This window comes from Gorilla gorilla, chromosome 8 (genome assembly GCF_029281585.2).
Source record: "Gorilla gorilla gorilla isolate KB3781 chromosome 8, NHGRI_mGorGor1-v2.1_pri, whole genome shotgun sequence".
Taxonomy (NCBI): Eukaryota; Metazoa; Chordata; class Mammalia; order Primates; family Hominidae; genus Gorilla; species Gorilla gorilla.
The window spans coordinates 44,074,700-44,101,855 of record NC_073232.2 but is presented as its reverse complement, the minus strand read 5'-3'; the positions used below and the strand labels follow the sequence as shown (position 1 = coordinate 44,101,855).

Below are 27,156 nucleotides of genomic sequence, written 5' to 3'. Positions count from 1 at the left end.
GTTCAACCAAACTAAGTTTGAACCTCTCTAGAAGGAGCCTTCTCTGCTTCACCATCTGATGAGGAGGAGGAAGGTAGTATCAACTTGTATTTCTCTAGTGTTCACTACAGGGAGCAACGAAGGGATAAAGACGGCATCCTCCAGACTTAGATCACCCGGGTTTACCCTGACTCAGCTGTTTCTTTTTCTTTCTTTCCTTTTTTTTTTTTTTTTAGACGGAGTCTCGCTCCCTTGCCAGGCTGGAGTACCGTAGTGCGATCTTGGCTCACTGCAACTTTTGACTCCCTGGTTCAAACGATTCTCCTGCCTCAACCTCCTGAGTAGCCAGGATTACAGGCACGTGCCACCACACCCAGATAATTTTTGTATTTTTAGTAGAGATGGGGTTTCACCATGTTGGCCAGGATGGTCTCGATCTCCTGACCTCGTGAGCCACCCCGCTCGGCCTCCCAAAGTGAGTGAGCCACTGCGCCCGGCCTGACTCAGCCATTTCTGAGCTATGATTTTGAATAGGTTATTTGTATCAACAATGAGCCAGTACAGCCACCAGCAACAGAGACCCCAAAAACAGTTGTTTAAATACGATCAAGGTGTATTTTTCTCCCATGTAAAAGCAGTATACAGATGACCAGCCTTGGGTGGCTCCTTCCAGCTCTCTTCTCCACCACCCCTAGGGTGTGTCCCTCATCTTCATGGTCCCAGGTGGTTGCCAGAACTCCAGCCATCACATCCGTCTCTCAAGCTACAGGACGGAGGAAATGAAAAAGGGAACCTCCCCTCCCTTTTAAGGATACCTCCTGGAAGTGCTTTGCAAACTTCTGCTTTCATCTCACTTCACTGGTCAAAATTTCGTCTCACATGGCTGTGCTTAGCTGCAAAGGAGGCTGGGAAAGTTAGCATTTTTAGCCAGGTAGCATTGTGTCCACCTTAAAAAAAAGAATCAGTTTCTGTTAATTTGTAAAAGTTAGGGAAGGCATGGCTGTTTAGTCTCTGCCAGATCACCTCTGTGTGCCTCCATTTCCTCTTTTGGAAGTGGGGGTGATGATAGTTCATTGTAGAATTATGTGGGCTTCAGTGAAATCATACATGTAAAGTGCTTAGCCCAATGCCTGACACAGACCAGGTGCTAATCAAATGATAGGTACTAATATTGAGGGCCTGGCGCCAAGCTGCACTCCTGTCACGTGTGTTATCGAAGCCTCATGACAACCTGGTGAGGTTGAAATTAGCCTCCCCATTTTGCAGATGAGAGCACTGAGTTTCAGAGAAGATAGCTCTGTGTCAGACCGCACTCCCATGGAAGGGGCATAATGGAGGCACGAACCCTCTTGTCTGCAAGATGCCAAAATTCTTTCCCTTAACCATGGGGCAGTGCAGCCCCCTCATGGAGACTGAACTGCTCCCCGAGAGCCTGGCGAAACTGTGGGGCTGAGATGTGACGAGACAGAAACTGAACTTGATTAGCCGACGTACAAGTTGACCCAGGCCCAGCGCTCCCTCTGCTGGCCCAGCCTCCTGCAGGAGAAACCCACCCACCCACCTAAAAAGGGAACAAAGCCAGGACAAAAGAGCCCTTTAGGCTTCCACTGTATCGCCACCTACAAACTGGTAGTCAGAGGATTCAGGTGTTTGACTCACTGAATGACCCTGGACCAGCCCCTTTTCTCTGAACACCTCCGTTTCTCCATCTGCAAAATGGGAAGAATGTTACTGTGCCCTCTCCACCTTCTGGGGACGTTTTTAAAACAGTGAGGCCAGAGTGTTTTGGATTCCTTGGGAAGCAAATAAATGAGATAGGCGGCTCTTCTCTCGGTGGGTTTCTCCAGCCTGCCTTAGGACATTCTGATAACTGGGGTGGGGTGGGCAGAGGAGTCAGGAAACCTAAATGTCAGGGTACTGGGAGTGAGGGCTGCTTCTTGGCATGGGTGCTCCTAGCGTACCCCTCCCACCCTGCGCGCCCTCCCACCCTGCACGCCCCCTCCCACCCTGCGCCCCCTCCTCCCACCCTGCGCCCCCTCCTCCCACCCTGGGCCCCCTCCTCCCACCCTGCGCCCCCTCCCACCCTGCGTGCCCCCTCCCACCCAGCGCGCCCCCTCCCACCCTGCGCGCCCCCTCCCACCCAGCGCGCCCCCTTCCACCCTGCGCGCCTCCTCACACCCTGCGCGCACACACACAGAACCCAGCTGCACCATCCCTGCACCATCACGGTGCAGCCCTGGGCTGCGTGGGCCCAGGTGAGTGAGGGGCTGGGCCCGCAGCCTCTGCTGGTCTCAGAGATCATGGATGATTTATATTTCCTGCGTGGGACTTTGACCTTAATTTCTTCCGGCAGCCTGGGGCTGTAAAATTCATCAGGGACCTGCGGGCGGAGTGACGGAGATGTCAGGCAAGCAATCCTGTGGGTATTTAATCTATCAGATGTGTGGCTTGCCATTTAGGGAGACAACATTAGAATGTGGAATCAATATGGTTCATTAGTGAGCCGCATGTGCCAACCCAATCAGCACCCGCCAGTGACAGGCGTGGGGAGTGTCCTGCCAGGCACCAAGTCACCTTGGAGTGAGGACATGTCCCTGGAGCATAGGCAGTGACCAGCCTCCACCCAGGTACCTCTCTCCACCTTCCCACTAGACTGGGGGCTGCCTGACACCTGCGTATCCCACAGGGCAAGGGAGAGGAGGGAGGGTGTCAGACTTACGACTTGTGGTGGGGACACTGGGAAGATGCTGTCATGGTAGGAGGCGTCGTTACCAGCCCAGGTTTCGCTGCACCCCCAGGGGGTTGATTGGACTGTCTTTGCCCCCTTCTCTCATCTCCTTGGCTCATAATGTCCCACTTAACTGAGCCTCAGACACGGTGTCTGTCCCCACATCTCTCAGGCCCTTCCCCTTTTCCTATTCTACCACATCATCCCAACTCGATAACTGGCCCCAGAGAGGGCCCAAGTCCTTTCTGATTGTGAGCTTCTTGCTCCCTTGCCCCTTCCCTGGGTATCGCCTGTATCCGTTTCCTAGGGTGCCACCAGCTGGGTGGCTTAAAACTACAGAAATGTATTCTCCTGCAGCTCTGGAGTCAGAAATCTGAAATGGAGGGGCTGGCAGGGCTGTCCTTCCTCCTCAGGCTGAGCGGAGAATCCTGCCTGGCCTTTCCCAGCTTCTGGAGGCTCCCGGCATTCAGGGCCTGTGGCTGCAGAACTCCAGTCTCTGCATGCGTCTTCTCTGTGCCTTTCCTCTGGATGTCTTTATGAGGACACTTGTCATTGGATTTATGGCCTGCCCAGATAACCCAGGATGGTCTCCTCAAAATCTTCCACATAATTATTTTCTCAAAGTCTCCTTTTCCAAATAAGGTCACATTTGTGGGTCCCAGAGGTTAGGACATGGATCTATATTTTGGGAGGTCACCATTCAACCCATTACACACCCTTGAAGATGTCTTAAGTAGTGACAGGGACATGTTGATAAGGACGTGAAGGGCTAGCCATGGGGACCTGACAGCTCTTCCAATGCCGGCTTTCGTATTTTCTCTCCGTGCCCCGACCCGTCTCTGAACCACCCACCCCAGACTGCAGCCTCCTTGGGCTTCTCCCTCAGTTGCCTGCCGGGAATGCCGTCTCCCCTGCATCTCAAGACCCCACCTCTTCTTCCAGCTGCAGCTCTGCTCTGCCTCCTCCAGGAAGCCCTGACTGACTCATGGTCCCTGGACTTCTCTCGGCCCTTGCCTCCCTTGCCACTCCCTGTCTACACCATCCTTGGACTTTTAACCTCTGGCCTTGCTGGGTCTTTTTTCTTGCCCCGTGTGGGAACTGTGACTTCAGGCTTGTTGCTTAACCTCTCTGAGCCTCGCTTTCCTTGTCCATAAAATGAAGGTAGTATTCGCACCTGTCTCATAGAGTGGGAGTGAAGATTAAATGTGTCAATACATGTGCATTTCTTAGAATAATGCCTGGAACCCAGTAAGGATTAAATCAGTGAGCATTACTACTATTTTTGCAGTTATCGTCAGCCAGTCTCTTTGCCTGTAAAATGGAATGTGACCCCTGTGTCTCTGGTTATTTTAAAGATTAGGAAATTAGCCAAGCATGGTGGTGGGCACCTGTAATCCCAGCTACTCTGGAGGCTAAGGCATGAGAGTTGCTTGAACCCAGGAGGCGGAGGTTGCAGTGAACCAAGATTGTGCCACTGCACACCAGCCTCGGCGACAGAGTGAGACTCTGTCTCAAAAAAAAAAAAAAAAAGGATTAGGGACTGGTTGCATGAAGTGCCTTGCACAGTGCCAGGTCCACACATGGCACTCAGCAAGGGAATGACCTGTGCCTCTGAGGGGAGCCCAACACCCCTCCTCCAGGCATCTCCCCAGCAAGAGGCCCCAGGGACCACCAGGTGGTGCCAGGCACTTGGCACAGGCAGACACCGGCCACCCTGACAGCCTTTGACATACCGTAATTGCTTCCCCCACTACAACTCCTTTAAGCCCACAGCTGCTGGCCAGAGCAATTTGCTCCCCATCAATTTTTATTTCCAGGTTTTAAAATAAAATAAAGGGAAATAAGGAAGAAGGTTGGGGAGCCCAAGAACACCACCATGTCTGTGATAACAAACAAGCCGAGGGCCTCACACCTCGAGAGCACCCGCCAGCCTCCACCCAGGGCTGGGCCTGGCTTCCCTAGAGCATCCCTCCTGCAGGGCTTAGCACCACTTCCGCTCCACCTCCACGGACCCGCTGCTGGCACAGGACAGGCAGGTGGGAGGGCTGGCCTGGGAGGAGGCTCAGCAGCAGCATGTTTGCAGAGGGCTGGACAAAGAGAGCTTGTAGAACTGGAAGTGGAAATAATAATACTAGCTCCACTTAGAAAGTGGCTCCTGTGTGCTGGGCACAGAGCTAAAGCACCTGTGTGCATTACCTTCCTTAATCCTCACAATAATTCTCTGAGGTGGGTGCTCTCATTACCTCCATTTTACAGATAGGAAAACTGAGGTTCAGAGCAGATATTACTGTGATTACTCCTTCTGTTCTTCCTTTGATCTCCTCCCCCTTCCCCCTCCTCCCTTCTCTCCCCTCTTCCTTCTCCTCCTCTCTTGATCACTTCCTTTCTCTCCTTCTCCCTCTCCCCTCCCCATCTTCCTTTATCTCTCCCCCAGCCCCCATCATCATCTTTCTGATGTCCTTTCCTCCCTAGAAGTCCATCTACTCAGGATTAAGACCCTTAGCTTGTCTGCTAAAAAAAGATCCTCATAAGTCATCAGATATCTCATTTATTCTTTCATCTATTTAGCTGATATTTGTTGAGGGCTTCCTGTGTGTCAGGCACTGGATGGGTGCTGGGGATCCCTGGGAAACAAGACAGACTCAGTTCCTGCCCTCATAAAGCTTATATTCTAGTGGTGGGGGGAAGCCCAGTCAACATTCACCCAGGTGCTCTTACCAAAACCATGACCTTCTCCCACCACACCTATCTGCTGGCAAGAACCGTCAGCTCCAGATTCCAAACATACCTGGAGTCCAGCCACATCCAGCTGGACTTCCCTGACCACCCTGGTCCAAGCCCCCACTGCCTCCCACTACCCCTGTGTGACTGCCTTAACTGCCTCATCTCGGAGCCTCTGTTCCTGCCCTGGAGTTGTAGTCAGAGTTTGCTTTTACAAATGCAAGTGCTTTGCAAACGTAGATCGGAGTGTATCCACTGAGGTCGCAGGGAAGAGAAGGAGCAGCAACCCGGAGATCTGGGGGAGAGTGACTTAGCAGAGGGACCTGTGGGTGCAAAGGGTGTGAGGCTGCAGCCGCTTGGCCTGTTAGGAGCCTAGTGACTGTCTGAGAGGCAGGAGCAGAGGGCAGTGTGTGGGCGAGGTGAGGAGGCTGCTTGAGGATGGATGCTGGCACAAGGACAGCCAGGAGCAGGCACTGCGGAGAAGGCATATGCAGCATTCTGGCCAACCCCAGTGTCTTACCCAACGTCCCACGTGCACGTAGGGCAGAACCCAGGTCCCACCCCCGAGCTCAGTGGGATTTCCATGACTTTGCACCTGGCCACAAATCCCTTTGGAGGCTTTTTGTGCCTGGTCTTGCACTGCACCCCCTAGGGAGAAGCACATTTCTCACCCTTAAGGGGCAGAGAGTCCAACAGGATAGCAAAGATGCGTTAACACAAGTTCCACCTGCAACTGGTTGTTGGAAAGACTGATTGAGAGATATTCTGAGGCTTCCTCTGCAGTCAATGCTGTGATCCATTAGGAATGTCTACCATTGGCACTGGTGATGGAGTCCTGGCTGTCCAGCCCAAGTCCACAATGGAACAAAAGGGAGGGAAGATCCCCTTCCCTTTCTCTGCAGGCCTCACCACTAGTCAGGTCCCCATCCTGTCCTCACTGCCCTCCTGCTTGGTCCCTCCACCCAACCAGTGCTTTGAGCCTCCAGCCCAGCCCCCCTTCCCAGTAGCACCCTCTTGTTCTAAGGCCTCCCACATGCTCAGAAGGCCCAGAGCAGGCACAAGAGCCCTTTCCTGTGATCACAGCTCCCCAACATCTCCCCTCCACCCCACCGCTCACTCCCTGGTACCATTGCCAACCCAGGACGTGTACTCTCTTATCCGTCACACAAAGTGCAATGGGAGCCATTTTCCTTACAGCACCCATCATTTCCTTTTCTCCCAGGTGCATGGCCACCCCCAGGAATGCCCATAAAGGCACTCAGAGAGCAGCTTCCCACCACACTTCCCCTTTGCCCATCTAACACCCACCATGCTCCCATCCATCCAGCCCTGGCTTCCTTCTCAGATTAAATCACTTCCTTCTGAGATGAGAGGGGAAAACCAAGGCTCCAAGCATTTTCCTAGAAGTGTGGGGCAGACTGGATGGTATTTGCTGGCCATTGGCTTCTACCTCACACGCCAGAGAGAAGCTGGAACCCTTGTCCACAGCACTATGGGAGGGGAGGAAAAAGGGCCTCGGGGGCCCCAGCAGGCATGTGGAGGTCACGCTGGCCTCTGGGCTACCGGGTTCCTGCAGCAGAGTCCTCCTGCCTCCTGCCAGCCACTCCAACCCCCCAGAGCTTACAAGAGTGCCGTTAATCTCAGACAGTTTAAGGACTTATACAGAGGGGCTCAGTGAATGATGAATGAGGAAAGCATTACCAGCGAAGCACCGGGGCTCCACAGAGCTGTTTAAAAATGCATTCTCCCATGTAAATTTCTGCTCCATCAATCCTTATGACATGTCAAACATTGCTATTGTTTCCTGAACAAATTGTACCGCGTGCCCTTCTCTGCAGATTTGTGCATGAGAGCAGAACTCCTCACCGGCACCGGCCGCCTGCCTGTGTTGCTGGGACCCAGGGCTGCTGCAGAGGCAGCTGGGCCTGCCTTGCTTCAGAGCAGAAGCCCCGTGCGGGGCATTCCTGTGAGTGTGCATGCGTGATGGGAGTGTGGGCGCTGGTGAGGAGTGATTGAGTGCGTGCCTGCCAGCCTGTGGTCTGCAGGGACAGACACCCAGGTGTCTAGGGAGGGGGTGTGGAGGAGACCACAGGGGCTGAGACTGGGCTGGGGACAAGTAGGGGTGCTGCTTGAGGCAGAGAAAGAGAGAGAGAGTGTGTGTGTATGTGTGCGTGTGTGTGTGAGGGGTGGAGGTGTGGGAGACCTCTGAGTAGAGTCTACCTGAGCCAGACAGGGAGAGAAAAGGAAAGTTTCTAGGAGAGTGTGCAGGGGGTTCAGGATGCAGAAAGTTGTTCGCAGCTGCCTGAGATGCAGAGAGAGGAAGAGAAAGGGGTTGTGTGTGGTGCGTGCGTGTGTTTAAAGAAGTAGGAAGTATGGAGACACAGGAAGAGAGATGACACGAAGACACACAAGGCAGGCAACCTGTAAGGTGGGGGACCCTGTTCCAGGGCAAATCAATGGAAAAGGGTGAGAGATGATGACTGTTAATTGCAAGGAAAGCCTGGGTAAGAAGGGGTTCTCAGGAAGGGGACAAAGAGACAGGAGGGCCTGAGCACTGTTGGAATAGCAGGTCCCCAGAGAGTGGGCATAAGATGTTGCACTGAGCACCAGAGGGCCGGGAGCTGGGCTGGACATAGAGTTTTGAATGCACAAGATGAAGGGGGACTACATGAGAGGGTGCCATGGGAAAAGCCCCAGGTGGGTCAGGAAGGGCACCTGCAGCCAGCCAGACTGCCCCATCCTTCCAAGGTGGCCTCAGGTTGGGCCACACAGCTCCCTCCAATCCAGGCCCTAAGCCACCTGCACAGACCAAGACCAAGCCTGGGATGGGGTGGAGTCCTTCTTTAAGGGTCTGTGGGAAGCACCTGCTTGGGTATCTGAGGGTCTAGGCTCAGGGGCTGCATCCTGGGAAACCACAGCCAGAGACCCCTGCCACCACAGCCAGAGACCCCTGCCACCTTTGCTGGTAGGCATAGCTAGAGTTGCTGGGAGCCCGCTCTTTCCAAGCAGAACGTAGGGAGCAGAAGCCACCATGGCAAGAAGGGCAAACTGCCTGTGGGGGCCCATCGGTCTTCAACAGGGTGAGGAGGATGAACCTAGTAGGAGCACCCTGGATCCCATGGCCGAGCTCTCAAGCTCAGACTCAGACTTCTCAGGCTCAGACTTCGCTCCCCCAGCCCCACCAAAGGGAGGAGCAAGGGAGGGGAGGTCTTAAGAGTGCATGCCTTGGAGTTAACCATGGTGATTCATGTTCTAGCGCTGTGACTGTTTCACCCTGGCCAAGTCGATTGATCTCTCTTGAGTCTCTGTCCCCTCCTTCATCTATAAAGTGGGGATACTATGGTGCTGGTCCTATAGGGCTGTTGGGAAGACTGAATGAAATAAAATGCAGGAAATGCTTGGTAAATTTGGTGGCACATAGTTAAGTGTTCAAAACGAAATGTCAGAGGGGCACCCTCTTGCCCCTTCCCCTCGCTACAGCCAGGAGAAAGACTGGCATTGCTGACTCAGGCCTCACCAGTCCAAGCATGTAGCCATTCCCCCACCATAGGCTCCTCCAATCACCTTGTATTAACCTTGGAATTTTTCACCCCCGTATGTATTTATTTTTTTCCTTTTTGTCAGCAGAAGAAAATTACACTTCTGCCGGCATTGTCCATCACAGAAATAAGCACTTGCAGATGCAATTATAAAGGCCCAAATGACAGAATTAGTTTTGCTGGTAATGCCAGCATTGGGGAGAATCAGAAGAAATGCCTTATAAATCAGGCACTAGGGAGCAGCCAGTCTCGGCTGCACCCTCTCCCCCACATGCTGACTGTAGGGCAGTGGCTGACTGCAAGGACGGTGCTGAGTGCTGAGCAGCCATTGATCTTCACTGGTCTTCCCCTGATGGTTCTGCTGAGGGAGGCTGATGGGGAGGCAGAGACTTCCTGAGGCCTTCTCCAGGCCTTGGTGCCATCAGGTGCCCACCTCTCTCCAGGAGCTACCTGGACTTCTCGGTGCCCAGCCGATGACTGTCCCATAGACTGACATACACCTGCCCAAAGACAGCTTCTCCAGGATGAATCTTTCTAAGCCAGCAGCCTCAGTGACCTTCAAGCCCACTTTCAGCCTTGTTTTCCTCGTAGTTCTTACCACTGCCTGGAATTACATTACTTAGTTATTTCTCCCCTTGGTGATCTGTCTCCCCATTCTGAATTTTTTTTTTTTTTTTTTTTGTAAGATGGAGTCGCACTCTGTCACTAGGCTGAAGTGCAGTGGCGCCACCTCTGCTCACTGCAACCTCCACCTCCCGGGTTCAAGCTATTCTCCAGCCTCAGCCTCCTGAGTAGCTGGGATTACAGGCATGTGCCACTATGTCCGGCTAATTTTTGTATTTTTAGTAGAGACTGGGTTTCACCATGTTGGCCAGAATGGCCTTGATCTCTTGATCTCAAGTGATCTGCCTGCCTTGGCCTCCCAAAGTGCTGGGATTACAGGCATGAGCCACCGTGCCTGGCCTCCCCATTCTGATTTTAAGTGGCAGTCCAGGTTGTCATGCTTAGGATGTGACTTCACTGTTGGGCACAGCAGCCAGCACATTGGAAAAGCTCAAAAAATATTACTAGGCCGGGCAAGGTGGCTCACGCCTGTAATCCCAGCTACTCGGGAGGCTGAGGCAGGAGAATTGCTTGAACCCGGGAGGCGGAGGTTGCAGTGAGCCAAGATCGCGCCATTGCACTCCAGCCTGGGTGACAGAGCGAGACTCCATCTCAAAAAAAAAAAAATTTACTAAATATGTGACTGAACAAGTGTCTGGTCACTGTTTTCATGAAGGTGCCTTCAGAGGTGTGCCGGGCATCTTCAGCTGCTCCTGCACATCCTCTGTGCCTGTCTCCTTCCGGGCAGGGCAGGGGCAATAGGGAGCCTCGGCAGGGGCCAGGGTGTGGGAGGTGCTCTATAAACCCCGCCTCGCCCCATGCAATCCGGCAACCCCTCTGTCGCTGCTTGCTGCCCACCATGGTGTCTGATGGTGGGGTATCAGCCCCACAGAAGCAAGGTTATGCTGGCCCTGCGTGGCTGGCAATGGAAATCACACATTCTACTAAATTGGGCAGAGATGTTGAGCCCTGTATGGGGGTACTACATAGGATGCAAAAATGAGTTAGACAAACTTCTCTCCTTCACAGGGAGGAAAGTGGGGCACACACAGACAGTTTTCAGGAATGGCAGATTCTGCCACGTGTTCCAAGAGAGGGATGACGAGGGGCTCCTGGGCCAAGACCAGTGAATCGTTAGGGACTCTAGGAGAGGGGCATTTGGGATGGGCCTGGGGGGGTGGATCAGAGTTTGGAAGGCAGTTACAGAAGGAAAGGATAGAGGAACCAGCAATGAGAGAACAGTCTGGGGTGTACCAGGGAAGAGGTAGATACAAGAACACTAAGCCCAACCAGACTGTGGACACTAGGGTATGGGTCTGAAATTAATTCAGCAGATCATAGGGAGCCATTGAAGGATCTTGAGCAGAGAAAGACAATAATTTTCGCTACCGGCTTTGACTTCTTGCCCCTGGGCCTCTTATGAGAGCCTTCACAAGTAGTAAAATGCACTAGTGTGTACCTCTGAGTGCCAGCCTAGAGCCAGTGGGGAGCCATTAGATGGCAACAGAGACACAGAAACACCAGAGGGAGGAGCCTGGAGCACAGTTGAGGTGCTCACCTGGAGCCCTGATTTGGCATCTTTTTTTTTTTTTTTTTTTTTTTTTTGACAGGGTCTCACTGTCACACAGGCTGGAGTGCAGTGGTGCAATCTCGGTTCACTGCAACCTCCGCTTCCCAGGTTCAAGCAATTCTCCTGCCTCAGCCTCCTGAGTAGCTGGGACTACAGGCAACTGCCACCATGCCTGGCTAATTTTTCTATTTTTAATAGAGATGGGGTTTCACCATGTTGACCAGACTGGTCTTGAACTCCTGACCTCAAGTGACCCATCCGCCTCTGCCTCCCAAACCAAAGTGCTGGGATTACAGGTGTGAGCCACCATGCCTGGCCTTTGGTTTGGCATTTCTTAGGTACAATATGAAAATGGCCAGCTGGGCCATCCCCTTCCCCAATCCCTGTCACCATCTGGCTAGCCTGTGAGACCCTGGAAGTTACCCTGCAGGGAGACAGAGATGCTCATTCCTAGAACATTGCAGGGAAGGCGGTGTTTGCAGCAGGAAGAGGAAATTTTGTTCTCTATACATAGGCCCTTGGCACTGCTCGAACCCTCCTTCCTAAAATGGGCCCCAAGGGTCACTGTCTGTCTGCCACTTTATTTGTCTGTTGGACTTTCAGTTGGTCAACCACAAACAAGTCTTGCTTGGGAGGAGGTTGTTTAAAAGGTGCCATGACAAGCAGATTGGGGCTGGGATAGACTCAGTCGCTGCCCTGCCTGGATAGGGCAGGATGGCAGGTGGGCAGTGGAGCAGCCACAGTGGGTCCTCTCTGGAGTCGGGTCAGCCAGCATCTGGGGGGCTGCTCTGGGAATACGAAGACCAGCTCCACTCACCAGCTGTGAGATCTTGAGCAAGTCACTTAACACCACTGCGCCTCTGTGTCCTCACTTGCAAAAGTGGGTGGGAGGTAATAACAGTACTTACCTGTGGAGATCTGGTCAAAATTAAATTCATACATTGATATGTGTCATGAGAACGTGGGTGCAGTTGTAGGTATAGGTGACAGAGATAGACTTACCTTTCTTGAGCTGCCTTTATGTCCAGGCCCTATACTAGGCCCTGGGCACATGTGGACCCCATGACCCCACGCTGCCCTCTGGGAGCCACATCCTGGTTGGGGGAGACGCGCGTTAACCTTAGCTTCAGTGCCTCAGTGTGATCAGGGCTGGGAATACTGAGTGTGCGCAGGGAGGAGCCCTAACTTTGCCTTGGGGGTCAGGGAGGGCAGAAGGGTGTGAGCTAGGCAGGACAGGGAGGGGCGCCGTCCAAGCGGAGGGGGCAGAGCCAGGTCCTGGGAGCTACACGTGGTCCAGTCTGGGTCAGAGATGAGGCTAGACATTCAGGGCCGACAATGTGTGTAGGAGGGGAAGGGTTTTCCTTCAAGCACAGATCTACCGCCTCCTCCCAGGCCCAGGGCCCCTGACAGGCCCTGCTGCAGCCCGGCACTGGCCCCGTACCCATCAAGGCCCAAGGTCAGTGCTGCTGCCCTCACCCTGGCAGAGGCAAGGAGCAGCTTTTCATCTAGTTCGGCTTCCTACACTTGAAAAATGAAGCTCTCCCTCTCCTCCTCACCCAGGCATACATATTTCACATGGTCATTAGGCGGTGGCACTGAAGGACTCACAAATCTTCCCTGATCAGCATCTGCAGCCTGGGCGGGCAGTGAGAGGCCCTGGGGACAAGGGTCACTGTGGGAGCCATGGCTGTGCCCAGTCCAACGTGGGCAGGGGAGGCCAAGCCTTGCAGGGGTTGGGGGTGTGAAGCCAGCTTCTGCTCTAAGACAGTCCAGTCCTGTCTCCTGGCACTCATCACCTAATTTCCCTGGGCCTCAGCTGCTCCAGGCCCCAGGGTGAAGGGGATGGGATGCAGGCACCTCACATATCCTTCCCGTCCTGACAGTCCAGAGCAATTTTGTGGGGCACCCAGATCTGAAGGGCTCATCCCCAGGGCTCAGATGTGACCTTCTCCAGGGGCAGCACACCCCCCATGACCCAGGTCCCTCGCTTCCTGCACACCCCACTTTCTGCTTCTCAGCTGCTCTCCTCCACCTCCTAGCCTGCTGTCTCTCCTCTATTTCCCTTTTCCTTTTCTTTCAGTCATTTGCTTCACTTCTGTCCTCTTTCTTCTGAGTCCTGCCTTCTTTGTCTTCACCGCTGTCTCTCTGCCCCTTCCCTATTTTCTCTGCACCACCCCCTTCTTATTCATTTTTCAGGCATTTATGAAGCATCTACTGCATGCCAGGCACCGTCTGTGCTGTGCAGTGAGTCCCACAGGTGCCTGCCCTGCCCTCGTCCTTCCCCAAACCCTTTTCCTTTGACAAAGGCAAATGATGGGGGCCAAGGAGGTATGGTTGGGTCACACAGTGACCTGAAACTGAGGCCTCCACACCACAGTGACCCCTCGCCAAGGGGTTCAATGACATGGCAGTCAGATCTTCCCAAGACCAAGCTGCAGTTATAACAGTCCAACAAGACCATGCATTGATGACCATGATTGTCAGTGGAACCTGGGGGTGGGAAGGGCTCTGGGATTCCTCCTGCTCCCCTTCTCCTCCATCCCTGTAAAGTGAGGATGAATCTGGGGTTACTTTGGTCAGTGTGGTCTCCTCTCGCCTGGAATAACCAGGCTCCCTTCCTTCTGAGAACAAGCGCCCCTCTTGGCTCAGAGGCAATCACTGATGGAGGGCAAGGGCATGGCTAGATGGCACAGGATTCAAACCCAGCACTGTTCTTTCTCTAGCTGTGAAGCCTTGAGTGAACGATGTACTGTCTCGATGCCTCAGTTTCCCCATCTGTAAATTGGAAGTGGTGCTAATAATAGTACCTACCTCACAGGGCTGTTGTGAGGGTGAAGGAGTTGTAGGTAGAAGGCGTGCAGGAGCCAGCAGTCGCTGCTGCCGTTGTGAGGAATGGCACAGGCAGTGGGAGAGGCCCCGTCCAGGAGCCAGTCCTGGGTTGGAAGGTTGGGACATGGCTCAGTGCCTTCCTTTCACTTGTTCAGCATGCACCCCCTGAGAACCTGGGATGAGCTCTGAGCCTGGCTGGGGTGGTGGCGGGGACAGAGGTCTGCACAGTCTATAGGAGCATAAGCTGTGGGGATATTGAAAGGAAATCCAACACAAGAGGCAGCCCTATACAAGCTGGCAGCCCAGAGCCCCCAGAAATGGCATCTTTCTGTATAGCCAAGTTTTCTGGATAACTAAGATCTTAATCCTTTGGGTATAAACTTTTTTTCATTTCATTCATTTGGGATAGAAATATATTTTTCACTTATCTGCCTTCCTGAACTGAATGTACTAAACACAAATTAGCTTTTCCTTGAAAATTCAGGCTTATCATAAAGAACATAGAATTTACTAGATTTAATAGACTCCAGGAACTTTAAAAGGAACCTCAAAAATATTGAGCGCAAAGGGATCAAAATATATTTTTAGCCATGAGGGCTTTATCCACTTACAATCTTATAGAGATACCTTAAATGTAAAACAGATGCAAGTGGACCCCAAAGTCAGTCTGAGGCCTTTCCTTACGGGCATCTGGTGGCAGGCAGCAGTTTGCCCAGCTCTGGGACAGTGGTCTGGGAAGAGAGCAGAGGTCACATCTAGACCTCTGCGTGGATTATTTACTGTCTCGAAGTACTGCATGGATTATGTACAACCCCTTCACCCTCACAACAGCCCTGTGAGGTAGGTACTATTATTAGCACCACCTCCAATTTACAGATGGGGAAACTGAGGCATCGAGACAGTACATAATCCTTGCATGGATTATGTGTTTCATAAGTAACTGTTGAGTGAATGAATGATGTCATTTAGCCTGCACTGTGGATTAGAACCATGCCAGGGACAATATGGAAGCCAATATTCCAAGCCACAAAAGCCAAACCCCCATTAAAACTTTAGGTCAGGGGAGATGGAGGAGGGCCTCCCTGGGATGGCCACAGAGAAGGAACACCTGGTGGGGGTGGAGAGGCCAGTTTCTGTCCCACTCTGCTTCTGACCTGCTCCTAACCCAGACTGGCAGCAGGCTTTCACCGGGCCTCACTGCGGTCTGGGCCTCAGAAAATTCACCCTGGGCCAAAGGAGACGTGCGAGAGGAACAGGGGTTTCCTGTGGACCTGAAGCCTCAGCTGGGCCTGGCAGTAATGACTTCTTGTTCTCGCTGTTGCAGGCAACTGACAATGATGCAGGCACCTTTGGGGAAGTCAACTACTTCTTCAGTGATGACCCTGACAGGTGAGACTCTGCCCACAGCCCCTCAGGCCCCTCCGCAGTGGTCCTTGGCCCTCCCCAGACTCATGAGATCTGGGAACTTTTCAGTGCCCAGGGAGGGAGGTGCTGGGTCCTGTGGCTGGAGCACTGGACTGGAAGTTGGAACCCATGGGCACTGTGGCTGGTTTGACCCTGATTGTGGCACAGCCTTGGTCAAGTCTCCTCAACTCTCTGGGGCACAGCTTATCTGACCCTCAAAAGATAGCCTTTAGCTTTGGGAATGGATCCATTGTGTCTCTGAGAGGCTTTGAAGTACTAGCGACAGCACACCACCACCACCGCCAGCCACGGTTACTACATGTCAGGCTCATGATGGCCGAGGGCTTCACAGGCATTGTCTCATGTCATCCTCTCAGTGAAATGACAGAAGAACTCAGTGCTAGGCACTTTTATCATCCCCACTTTACAGATGAGGAAAGTGCAACTCTGAGAGGCTAAGTCACTTGTCCAAAGTCACACAGCTATAAGTGCCGTGGTCAGGCTTCTGCATGTGACCTTCACCACTAGGCTACACAGCCTGCCCCAAGAGGGCTCTCAACATGCAGCAACTTGTAGGCGGGTTACTCACCTCCCTGCCTAACACATGCCAGCCTTGCCCCATCACCCCTCATGGTAAATTGGTCCGGGCTTGATTTTGGGCCATCTCTTTCCCTTGTCTTCAGTTAATCCAAGCCAAAGGCAGCCGTCTAACTTTTTTTTTTTTTTTTTTTGAAGCAGAGTCTCACTCTGTTGCCCAGGCTGTAGTGCAATGGTGCAATCTCAGCTCAAACTGCAACCTCCACCTCCTAGGTTCAAGCAATTCTCCTGCCTCAGCCTCCTGAGTAGCTGGGATTACAGGCACCCACCAGCACGCCTGGCTCATTTTTCTATTTTTAGTAGAGATGGGGTTTCACCATGTTGGCCAGGCTGGTCTCAAACTCCTGACCTCAGGTGATCCACCCACCTCAGCCTCCCAAGTGCTGGGATTACAGGCATGAGCCACTGCGCCCGGCCCCCTCTCACTTTTAACATGCTCGAAGACCACGTGTCTGATGCACTGGGAAGCCTGGTGGAATGAGTGAGGCGGTGGGTGTCAGCTTGAATGACTGGCCCCAGCTATCCGTGGGAAGGATCAAGAAAAGATGGGGAAGGAGCTGGATGCCATGGCTCATGCCTGTAATCTCAGCACTTTGGGAGGCTGAGGAGGGTGGATCACCTGAGGTCAGGAGTTCAAGACCAGCCTGGCCAACATGGTGAAACCCCATCTCTACTAAAAATACAAAAATTAGCCGGGCGTGGTGGCAGGCGCCTGTAGTCCCAGCTACTTGGGAGGCTGAGGCAAGAGACTGGTTTGAACCTGGGAGGCGGAGGTTGCAATGAGCTGAGATTGTGCCACTGCACTCCAGCCTGGGTGACACAGTGAAACCCTATCTCAAAAAAGAAGAGACAGGGAGATTGTTAGGGGCATCTGTCCATTCTCTGTCACTCAGTGATGGGGGTCTGAAATGTGGGGAAGTCACCAGCATGGCTGAATGCACAGGGAGCCCTTTCCCCAGGGAACCCGTGTTCACGTGGCCTTATCCTGGTCATCTTGGATGGTCTCACCTCTTCCCATCTTCTGGGCCTGAGACTTTCCTCACTCCAAGCCAGAACCTTCCAGGCTTGGTGGCTGGCAGCTGTGGTCAGAGCACACAGATGTCAACTGACAGCTCAGATGAGGCTCCTGAGGGGACATTTAGATGAGGTAGTTGGAGGCATTGTCTTGCCGGACCTTTCTGCTACCTGGGAGATGTCTACCAGCCTCCCACTCAAGGCTCATTTCCTCAAAGTCAAGGGGCAGCTCCCAAAAGCGGACCAACCACCCTGCCCTTCACCAGCTGCTTTCTGCCCATTCCTAGCATTCTGGTGCAAAACGATCTGGGATGGCACACGTTTTTACCCTCACAGTTCTCCAGCATCTAAATATCTGCAGTAGGTAGGAACTCCTGTTCATAGCAGGAGGGTTGTTCTGCCTGGGTTTCCTCCTTGCTTAAATCAGGCAACTCCTCCTGCCCACCTCGTGTGATCCTGATCCCCACCACCCACCCACCCCCTTTAGAAATAGCAGCTCTTCTCAGGGCAAGTGAAAGGGAAGGCAGATTTCAGACTTCATTTATTTCTGTTTATCACTCTGGGCAAGGACAGGCTGGGAAATGCCGGCCCCATCAACAAGCCTGTTTGAAACCACGGTGTTCCTTCTGTCCATCCTCTCGGCCTGGCACAGGTTCTCACTGGACAAGGACACGGGACTCATCATGCTGATTGCCAGGCTAGACTATGAGCTCATCCAGCGCTTCACCCTGACAATCATTGCCCGGGACGGGGGCGGCGAGGAGACCACAGGCCGGGTCAGGATCAATGTGTTGGATGTCAACGACAACGTGCCCACCTTCCAGAAGGATGCCTACGTGGGTGCTCTGCGGGAGAACGAGCCTTCTGTCACACAGCTGGTGCGGCTCCGGGTAAGGTGCCAAGGAGCCCTGCACTCCTGCCATTTATCTTAGCCTTCCCCCTGTACTTGCTTGCTTGCTTGCTTCTTTTTTGTTTTTTGTTTTTATGAGACAGGGTCTCACTCTTTCACCCAGGCTGGAGTGCAGTGGTACAATCAGAGTTCATTGCGGCCCCAAACTCCTGGGCTCAAGCAATCCTCCTGTCTCTGCCTCCTTAGCAGCTGGGACTACAGGCTTGAGCCACCGTGCCTAGCCTGTGCTTTCTTCTTGACCAACCCCCTAGGGAACCCACTGCAAGAGGGGCTGACCTTCTATCCGCAAAGAATACTGCACAGATTTGAGAGTCAAATTCTTGGTCTGTGTTGGGCCTTCTCTGAGCAACACCTCATATCCTTGGTACCAAGTGGGGCTTTATACACAGTATCTGTCTCAGCTTAAATATTAGGTCAGAATTTAGCAAAAGATCCCACCCCCCGACCCATCCACTGCCATCTCCCTTAGCAAGGGCATTGAGTGGGGAGCAGTTCCCTGTGTCAGGACCCCCTCCAAGCCCTTTAACGACTGACTAGAATCAGGAAGTGCTGCAGCTGGAAGGAGCCACAGAGACCATGGAGTGCAACCCCATTTTACAGAAGGGGAACCCAGAGGGGAGGAGGCTTGCCCACGAAGACATAGTCGGGTAGCAGAGCCAGCTCTAGTCCCGGAATGCTATTCTCCAAGTGCTTCCTGCAGCAAGTCCCCCACTAGGCTTCAGTGACCTTTAACCAGAGACTTTTAAAAGTCCCCCCTTCCCCACGCTGCCTACCCCAAGGGATGGGACCCAGAGCCTCCATTTGGAACTTGTTTCTGAAGCAGGCTGGGATGAAGGCAAGGCTAGAAGGGTGAGCACAGGGGATACCAAGAAGAACAGACCATGTGCCCGCCCAGCCTGGCCACGGCCCCCCGTACAACCTTGTCCTGCCCTGCCCTCCCTGCTCAGCTCCAGGTGTACCCCGAGTGGTGGGGACCACTGGAGGCTCTAGAGTGAGGGACAACCTGGAAAGAAGCTTATTAATTCAGCTCCCAGAGAAGACAGTCAAGGGGTAGAGGGATCCCTGGCCCCACTCCAGGTGCCTTCTTTCCTCCTTGCTTTCATGCAACACGCATGGATTAGACACCCACTGTGGCCAAATACTGTGTTGGCCTGTAGGTATGCAGCAGCAATCAAGAAACAAGGTTCCTGCTCACATGAAGCTGACGGTCTAAGCGAGGGAGGCAGAAATTAGATAAGAAATTACCACTGGGTGTAAGGGGACCAACGGGGTATGCAACCCTAGGGCCCTAACCGGCTCCGGGAGTCAGGAAGGGCATCTGCAGGTGGGGGTGTTCCAGCTGGGGTTGGGGGTGGGAGGTAATTGTGTCTCAGCCTCTGGGAAGGCCTGGCCTCTGCATTATTCCTGGGCCTCCCACCTGCCCTCTAGATTCCCCAGGCTGCCTCCACACCCAGCACATGGAGGGGAGCAGGGCATCTGCTGGGAGCCAGAGTGCGGCCTCCAGTTGAAGCACAAGGGGTGCCTCCTGGCGTCCTGGGCCAGGACAAGACCCAGGGCTGGATCACCCAAAAAAGGAGCTGTGAACAGGGCCAGTCTTCCCCTCCCTCCCAGCTGCCCACCCTCTTCTGGCCCCCAGCCTCCTGCAGGCTCACGGCCCTTGTCTGCCCTCTTCCTTCCAGGCAACAGATGAAGACTCCCCTCCCAACAACCAGATCACCTACAGCATTGTCAGTGCGTCTGCCTTTGGCAGCTACTTCGACATCAGCCTGTACGAGGGCTATGGAGGTAGGTGTGGGGCAGAACTCGGGGCCCAGCCAGGAGGAGGGCTGGGGGGCTCTCTGCACTCACACCTCCCTTGTGGGGGTGGGGTGGGCACTCCTTGTCTCCCTGACACTCTGGGCTACTCAGGAAGCTGCCCTGAGCACCTGGGGGTGGAGCAGGATGTGGCCTGAGTCGCCCTTCCGTAGGGTCAACATCTGTGTCCCTCATCAGCAGGATCTCTCTCTGGTTCTTAGGCCATGGCCAGCCCTGCAATCGAGCCAGAAGTGTGATGTTAACAGAATCTCTGGGGTTCTCTGTTTCTTACCAAGGCTGCAGGCAGGTCCGTGGGATGGAAGCTCGTTAGCCAAGACTCCCTACTTTTTGGGCGGCCCTGTGGGGCCAGGCACTCTGCACCATGCCCTGCTGCCTGCTGTGGGTCCCCATCCCTAGAGCCCTGGTAGGAAATAGCAGCAACCTCAAGCTCCAAGATCCCAAGAGAGACTATTTTGTTTTTCAGATGAAGCAGCTAAGGCCCAGAGACAGGGAGCAACTTGCCTGAGCTCACCCTGCAAAGCTGCTGAGCTTGGCACCAAGTCCCTGTGTGGTCTGGCCCTTGGTTGCCTTGTGAGCCTCAGCTCTCAGCAGCCCTTGCCCCACCAGAGTCCAGCCTCTTTGAACACTTTGACACTGTCTCCCCTTACTGGTGTTCACCCCCATGTCTTTGCAGAGTTTGTTCCTTCTGCCAGGAAAGCCCTTCCTCCTTGCCCCTTGGTCCCGCCTCCCTTTGGCTGTCCAGTGTGTAGCCCCTGGCTAGCTTTAAGGGCTCATTTAACACGTCCTCCTTTGGGAAGCTTCTCTGATTCCTGGAGCCTGGGTTAGGTGCCCCCAGGGCAGAAGGGATCGATGTGCGTTGAATGACTCTGGGTCCAGTGGTCATTCCTCCCACTACCCCACAGTTAGTTCAGTTCAGAGAAATGCCACTGTAGAAATTGCAGTTCTGACCAGCGCGGTGGCTCACGTCTGTAATCCCAGCACTTTGGGAGGCCGAGGCCGGCGGATCAATTGAGGTCAGGAGTTTGAGACCAGCCTGGCCAACATGGTGAAACCCTGTCTCTACTAAAAATACAAAAATTGGCCAGGCGTGGTGGTGTGCACCTGTAATCCCAGATACTCGGGAGGCTGAGGCAGGAGAATCACTTGAACCTGGGAGGCGGAGGTTGCAGGGAGCCCAGGTTGCACCACTGCACTCCAGCCTGGTGACAGAGTGAGACTCCGTCTCAAAAAAAAAAAAAAGAAAAAAAAACAAAGAAATTGCATTCTCTATGAAATCTACATCCCTTTGTTTTTCTTTTTTCTTTTTCTTTTTCTTTTTTTTTTTTTTTTTTGAGACAGAGTTTTACTCTGTCGCCCAGGCTGGAGTGCAGTGGCTCGATCTCGGCTCATTGCAACCTCCGCCTTGTGGGTTCATACAATTCTCCAGCCTCAGCCTCCCGAGTAGCTGGGATTACAGTCGTGCCACCACGCCCAGCTAATTTTTGTATTTTTAGTAGAGATGGGGTTTTGCTAATGTTGGCCAGGCTGGTCTTGAACTCCTGACCTCAAGCCATCCTCCTGCCTCAGCCTCCCAAAGTCCTGGGATTACAGGTGTGAGCCACTGTGCCTGGCCCATCCCTCTTTCAAAAACTTAAAAGTTCCATGCTTCTGCCTGCCCCATACCTCACCCTCCTCTCAACTAGAAGAATCCCCCTTAGATTTTATATTACTAAAGCAATAATCTTGTTTCCCTTTTCCAAATAGAAAGTTGTAATTTAATATTGTTGTAATGCCTTCTAAGACCTCCCATGCCCCCCACTCCCAAGCCAATATGCCTTCCCTCCCCAGTTGAGAATCAATGGCTTAGCACAAACAAGTACTAATGGAGAGATTTCAGTCGTGTGCAGTGGTAGGGATATTTCAGGGCACAGGCATCTATCTTAGCTCCCTGCAAATCCTGCCTCTCAGCCTGGGTCTGCCTTTGGCATTAGTGTTCTTCGCCTACCTCTAAACAGAGTTCTTTTGAAGGTAAGGTCTGCAGCACCTAACCCCGAGTACCTCCCCATGGGGTCTAAACAGTGCCCAGAGTAGGTGACTGGATGGGTATGAAGAGCCCATAGCATAAAGTGGGGAGGAAATGGAGGGAAGAGAAGAGAGAGAGAGACGCCAGGGGCAGTGGCTCACGCCTGTAATCCTAGCACTTGGGGAGGCCGAGGCGGGAGGATTGCTTGAAGCAGAAGTTCGAGACCAGCCTAGGCAACACAGCCAGACTCTGCTTCTACAAAGAAATTTTTTTTAATAAAAATAAATAAAGGAGAAGGGAGGGAAGAAGATTAGAGAAATAGGGCTAGAGGAGACCGAGGAGGGTCCTGCCTTCTGCACCCCACTGCCTGGTCCTCTCTGGCATCCCCAGTGCTGGGCAACATCTGGGGAACTCTGTGCTTACCTGGAGAGAGGAGTAGTGACAGAGAGGGCTGGAGGGCCCAAGGCATGACCCTGTCCTTCGAGCAGCTTCCAGACTGATGGGGGAAAATCCATAAAGTGCCAGATGAGTGAGTGAGACAGACAGACAGACAGACAAGCAGACAGGAGCACCTACTAAGAAAGAGCCTGGGTTCTGGATTCAGCCAAACCTAGGCTCATCTCCCCACTCTGTTGAGAGCTGTGTGACCTTGGGCAAGTTACTGAACATCTCTGAGCTTGGTTTCTTCATCTGTAAAAGTGGGGCTTATATTACCACCAAACCAGCTATCACCTGGTGGGCGCAGCACAGGGTCTGGCACATTTCAGGCAGTCAGGAAACCTCAGTCGAGATGTTGAGGCTCCAGGTGTTCAGAAAACAAGCCAGAGCTGGCCCGGGCCATGCCAGCCATAACTTCTCTGCCCAAAGGGGACCCCTGTCTGGACAGGCATCTCAAGTCTGCTTACAGAGGGATCTGGCCTGTTCCTGTCATTGCAGTGATCAGCGTCAGTCGCCCCCTGGATTATGAACAGATATCCAATGGGCTGATTTATCTGACGGTCATGGCCATGGATGCTGGCAACCCCCCTCTCAACAGCACCGTCCCTGTCACCATCGAGGTGTTTGTAAGTACCCAGGGCCACTGGCCTTGCCCTTCTAGTGTAAGGGATGGTGAGTGCTTCCTGTGAACCCAGTAGTGTAGGACTGTGGCCCCCACCTCCTTGGCTGTCCCTGCACCTTGGGGAGTTTACCCAGCCGTCTGTCCCAAAGCCTGCCCTTAGCAAGCCTCTCCACTGCTGCAACAACTTCACTGCCTCCCCGCTTGGCCAGGGAAGGCCCAGGACCCTGGTACTCAGGAAGAGACACATTGTCTGCTCTGACTTCACTGGGGGCCCCAGGACACCCTCGGTGGGGAACAGGAGCTGGGAGTCAAGTGAGGAGGAAATGTTGTGGGCTTCCTTCATTTATGGCTGCATTCTGTGAAGAACAGAAGAATGACCAGAAGGTCATCTTCTCCCTTCTCTCTCTCTCTCTATCCTGCTCTTCCTTTTTTTCTTCCCTTTTCCACTCCTCTGAAGATCTAAAGCGGTCTGAAACCAAGCCACAGTTTCTCTGACATGAATATCAAGCACACCTTAGTATTTTCTGTGTCTGAAATTATCAGTTGCTGAATCCATCTCCACGCTGGTTCATTTGCCCAATGCCACACGGGGATGCAGAGAGTGGTATGACAGCGGGACCAACGGGCCCCTCCGCATGGAGGCCTCCCCACACACACCTGTGCATGCACCGCCTGCCCCCCTCCCCATCTGTGGGAGACAGCGAACGCGTGTTGATGGAAGAGTTAGTGCATTATCGGCTCCGGGAGGATTAGATCAGGTTGTCAGGTTCAGAGATGCGCTGTGATTTCACATAAGCTCAGGAAAATCTCACCCTGGAGCAGACATGCTGGAGAGCCTTCCTGTCACAGCCAGCTTCACCAGCAGCCTCTGCCACTGCCCACACCCGGCCTTAACAAGCTCTGTCTTCTCAACCCGAGGCTGAAGCTCCAGGGCCAGCTTCCAAGCGGAAAGGCCATTGTCTGGGCCAGGGACCCAATTTGCTTGCTGAATAGGATGCAGCTGGAAGTGATGGGAAAGTCAAAGTGATGCCTGATGGGAGAGCCTTCCAGTTGGGCATGTGGGAGCAGAATTTAGGGGGGGCCAGGAGGATGAGGCTATACAGAATCAGGATAGCAAAGGGAAGGGCAGAGAGTTGGGGCTTGGCTTCTGGAGTCCTTGTGCCTGGCACCTCAGACTTCAGGGAGTGTTGGGGGAAGGAGGACAGGGACCAGGAGATCTTCAGAAACCTTAAAACTGACCTGGGCTGGGCGCGGTAATCCCAGCACCCTGGGAGGCTGAGGCAGGTGGATCACGAGGTCAGGAGCTTGAGACTAGCCTGACCAACGTGGTGAAACTCCATCTCTACTAAAAATACAAAAATTAGCCAGGCATCGTGGCAGCCTCCCAGCTACTTGGGAGGCTGAGGCAGGAGAATCGTTTGAACTCAGAAGATGGAGGTTGCAGTGAGCCGAGATCGCACCATTGCACTTCAGCCTGGGGAACAAGAGCAAAACCCCATCTCAAAAAACAAACAAACAAACAAACAAACAACAACAACAAAAAAAACGGCCTGACTCAAACCTGTAACCTCCCACCTAGAAACACCGAGGGTAGGGAACGATGATGCATTCCCTGGCCGTCATGACCATGGGCTGGCACTTTACCCCATGGCCCGACCCCGACCACATCACCTAAACCTGGCCTTAGTTTCCCAGACTTGACCACAGCCCCCAAGCCTCCTCTAATCGTAGCTGCACTCACAACCCTGACCAACCCACCCATCGCTTTCAACCAGCCAGGATGCTGCTCTGCACAAGGAGGCAGTGAATTCTGTGCTGGGCCCCCAGTAGGACAAGAAGGTGAATGTGCAGCCTGCTCCACACCCCAAGGAGACACCAAGTGGAAAGAGGGGTGTGGCTGTGGAAAGAGGGGTGTGGCTGTGGAGGCACATGGGTTTGAAACCTGGCTCTGCTGCCCTCTTGCTGTGTGACCTAGGTCTCTGAAACAACTTCCTCATCTGCAAAATGGTGGTAATCGTGGTACCTGCATCATGATATTTTTGTGAGGCTGAAATGGGATTGTGCAGGTGGCACCTGGCACCTGGAATGTTGGCTGTCATTACAGCGATAAGACAGCCATGCATAGCAGCAGCCGCACCCATGCCCCAGCCTGTCGCTAGTGCAAATGGGAGTTCCCGTGAGTGGGCTGAGGCAGAGAGGGAGCCATTCAGGCTTTGGGGAGTGGATGCTGGAGAGGGTAAGAGTAAGGGAGGTCTAGGGAAATAAGTTAAGTGTTCTGGCTAGCCCAGGGCTGGACAGACCTAAGTAGCGAAATGGAAACTAAAATGTGCTGAGCTCCAGGAATGTGCCAAGTCCTTTCACATGACCCAGCCCCTTTCAGTCCCACTTTACAGATGGGGAGGCTGAGGCTCAGGCTCACCAGTGCCTTTCTTCCTTACTGGCAGAGCTGGGACTTGAACCCTGACCTGAATGACTCCCATGTTGACATGCTTTCCACCACAGCCACAGGCCTGGAACCTTGGTCATCCCTATCCACATATGACTGAGACCAGTGCTTCTCAAAGTTCCCTGGGCCCTGGAATTCTCTGGGGATTTCATTAAAAGGCAGATTCGTATTTAGTGGGTCTGAGGCAGGGCTGGGATTCTGTGTGTCCTCCCACACAGCTCCCAGGTGATGTGGATGCTTCTGGTCAGGGGACAACACTTTGAGGAGCAAGGCCTTCAGAGACCCACCCTCATGAGATTTTGAAACCCGAGCTCTGCTCCAAACCCCAGACCTGTCCCAACCTGTAGCTCAGCTAAGGCAGGGACTGGAGCATCTCGTTGTGCCTCAGCCCCGCTAAAGGGGGCCGGAGCATGCAGAGAGATGAAGGTGAAGGGACTGAACTCACTTTTTGTCCCTGCAAATAAAAGTGTGACCAGCAGCCTCCCTCCCTGGGACCACAGAGGAGGTGGGTGGGGGTAAGAACCCACCTCACTTTGCACTTGGGAAGCCAGGGTATGCCCTGGCATGAAACCACAGTGGCCTAGTAGAAGGGGCCCCATTTTCAAATTCCCTCAAAGCCATCCCAGGGACAAGCAGGGGCCCTGCACTTCCCTTCCGAGTACACCCTGGCCCTGGGGCAGCCGGAGAGTCTGGCAACAAAGACAGGTGACACCTTGGCTATGAGTGAACATTGTCTCTCAAGCAGGGCCTCTGGATGGCACAGTCACTTGTGTCTGAGGACCACACTTGAAAAGGTCACCGCCTTCAGGGTGATTTTGCACATGGCTGGTTTTTAAGTAGCTGTCACTCGGCTAAGCGGCCTCCTCCCTCCATCAAAAGGATTTTCTCCCAATTGGAATTTAAAAACCCAACAGCAATGAAGTCGTTGATGGCAGCATTTCCTGCACAGGTTGGGGGTGGGGAGAGGCAGATGGAAACCACAGGGCTCCAGGAGGAGGGGCCGGAGGGGCCAGGTGATTCTTTTTCATCCACTGCTTGTTGGTTTTTAATAAAGAAGTCAAACTCGGTTTGTAGATTTCCCATTAGGGGACAATAAGCTTTTGTAGAGCGAGCCGCTGATTTAGAACTAATAGCGAATGCAGCGCCAAGATCCGGGGAAATATCACCGCTAATAAGTTTCTGCCTCATGCTCTGTCACTGACATTCTCCACACCGTTTCGTGCAGCCAAGCAGAAGCTTAAATGTATAAGTATATGGGGCACTCGCACCCGCACCAGGGACAGGGGAGATGCCCAGGCACGCAGCTGGGGCATTGGACATCAGGGGAATCCTGAGACTGCTGGGTATCTGGGGAGAGGGGCAGGTCAGCGTGACCCAGGGTGCCATCCAGAGCCAAGGGGCAGATTGGAGAAAGAAAGGATCACTCCTTACTGGGCACCCACAATCTTAGCAGGCTGAGATTCTCTGATGTCCCAAGGGGTGTGCAGCCAGATAGCATGCCCCCATCTTTCATGGCTGCTCTGTCATCAGTGACTCCAGCAAAGGGGGCTTCATACAGGATCCTTTCCCCCTAAGAGCTCTCAGTTCCATGAGAAGCCAGGCCTTCTCATGGAGCTCCTATTTGCACTAGCAAACAAACAGGAACTGCCAAAGACTGTAACATAAAGACTGCCCAGCGGTGCCGGGACTCAGACTGACTCCTGAGCTCTGCACTGGACTCTCAGGAAAGGGGAGAAGGTCATGAGCCAAGTGGGCTGGGGAGGCTTCCTCCAAGAGGGAAGCAGGGAGGAATTCTTGTTGGGAGATTGCAAGAGTGGTTGGTGAGGATAAGAGTATTAAAGGGCAGGAAAGTCTCTTCTAATTGAAGAGGAAGGGCCACGGTGTGAAGGAGTTGGGGGGTGCATAGCAGGAGGCAGAAGTTGCCCACCATACCCTGCCA

The 27,156-nt window shown here is 53.4% G+C and overlaps 1 protein-coding gene across 1 annotated transcript in view; it reads left to right on the top strand.

Moving 5' to 3' along the window:
* Positions 1-27,156, top strand: part of CDH23 (cadherin related 23) — a 419,032-nt gene that overhangs the window by 262,573 nt on the left and 129,303 nt on the right. Inside the window, exons 15-18 of the mRNA XM_063709996.1 lie at positions 15,294-15,358; positions 17,637-17,874; positions 19,574-19,679; positions 22,648-22,775. Coding sequence (XP_063566066.1) covers positions 15,294-15,358; positions 17,637-17,874; positions 19,574-19,679; positions 22,648-22,775 — 537 coding nt within the window. The remainder of the gene's footprint in view (positions 1-15,293; positions 15,359-17,636; positions 17,875-19,573; positions 19,680-22,647; positions 22,776-27,156) is intronic.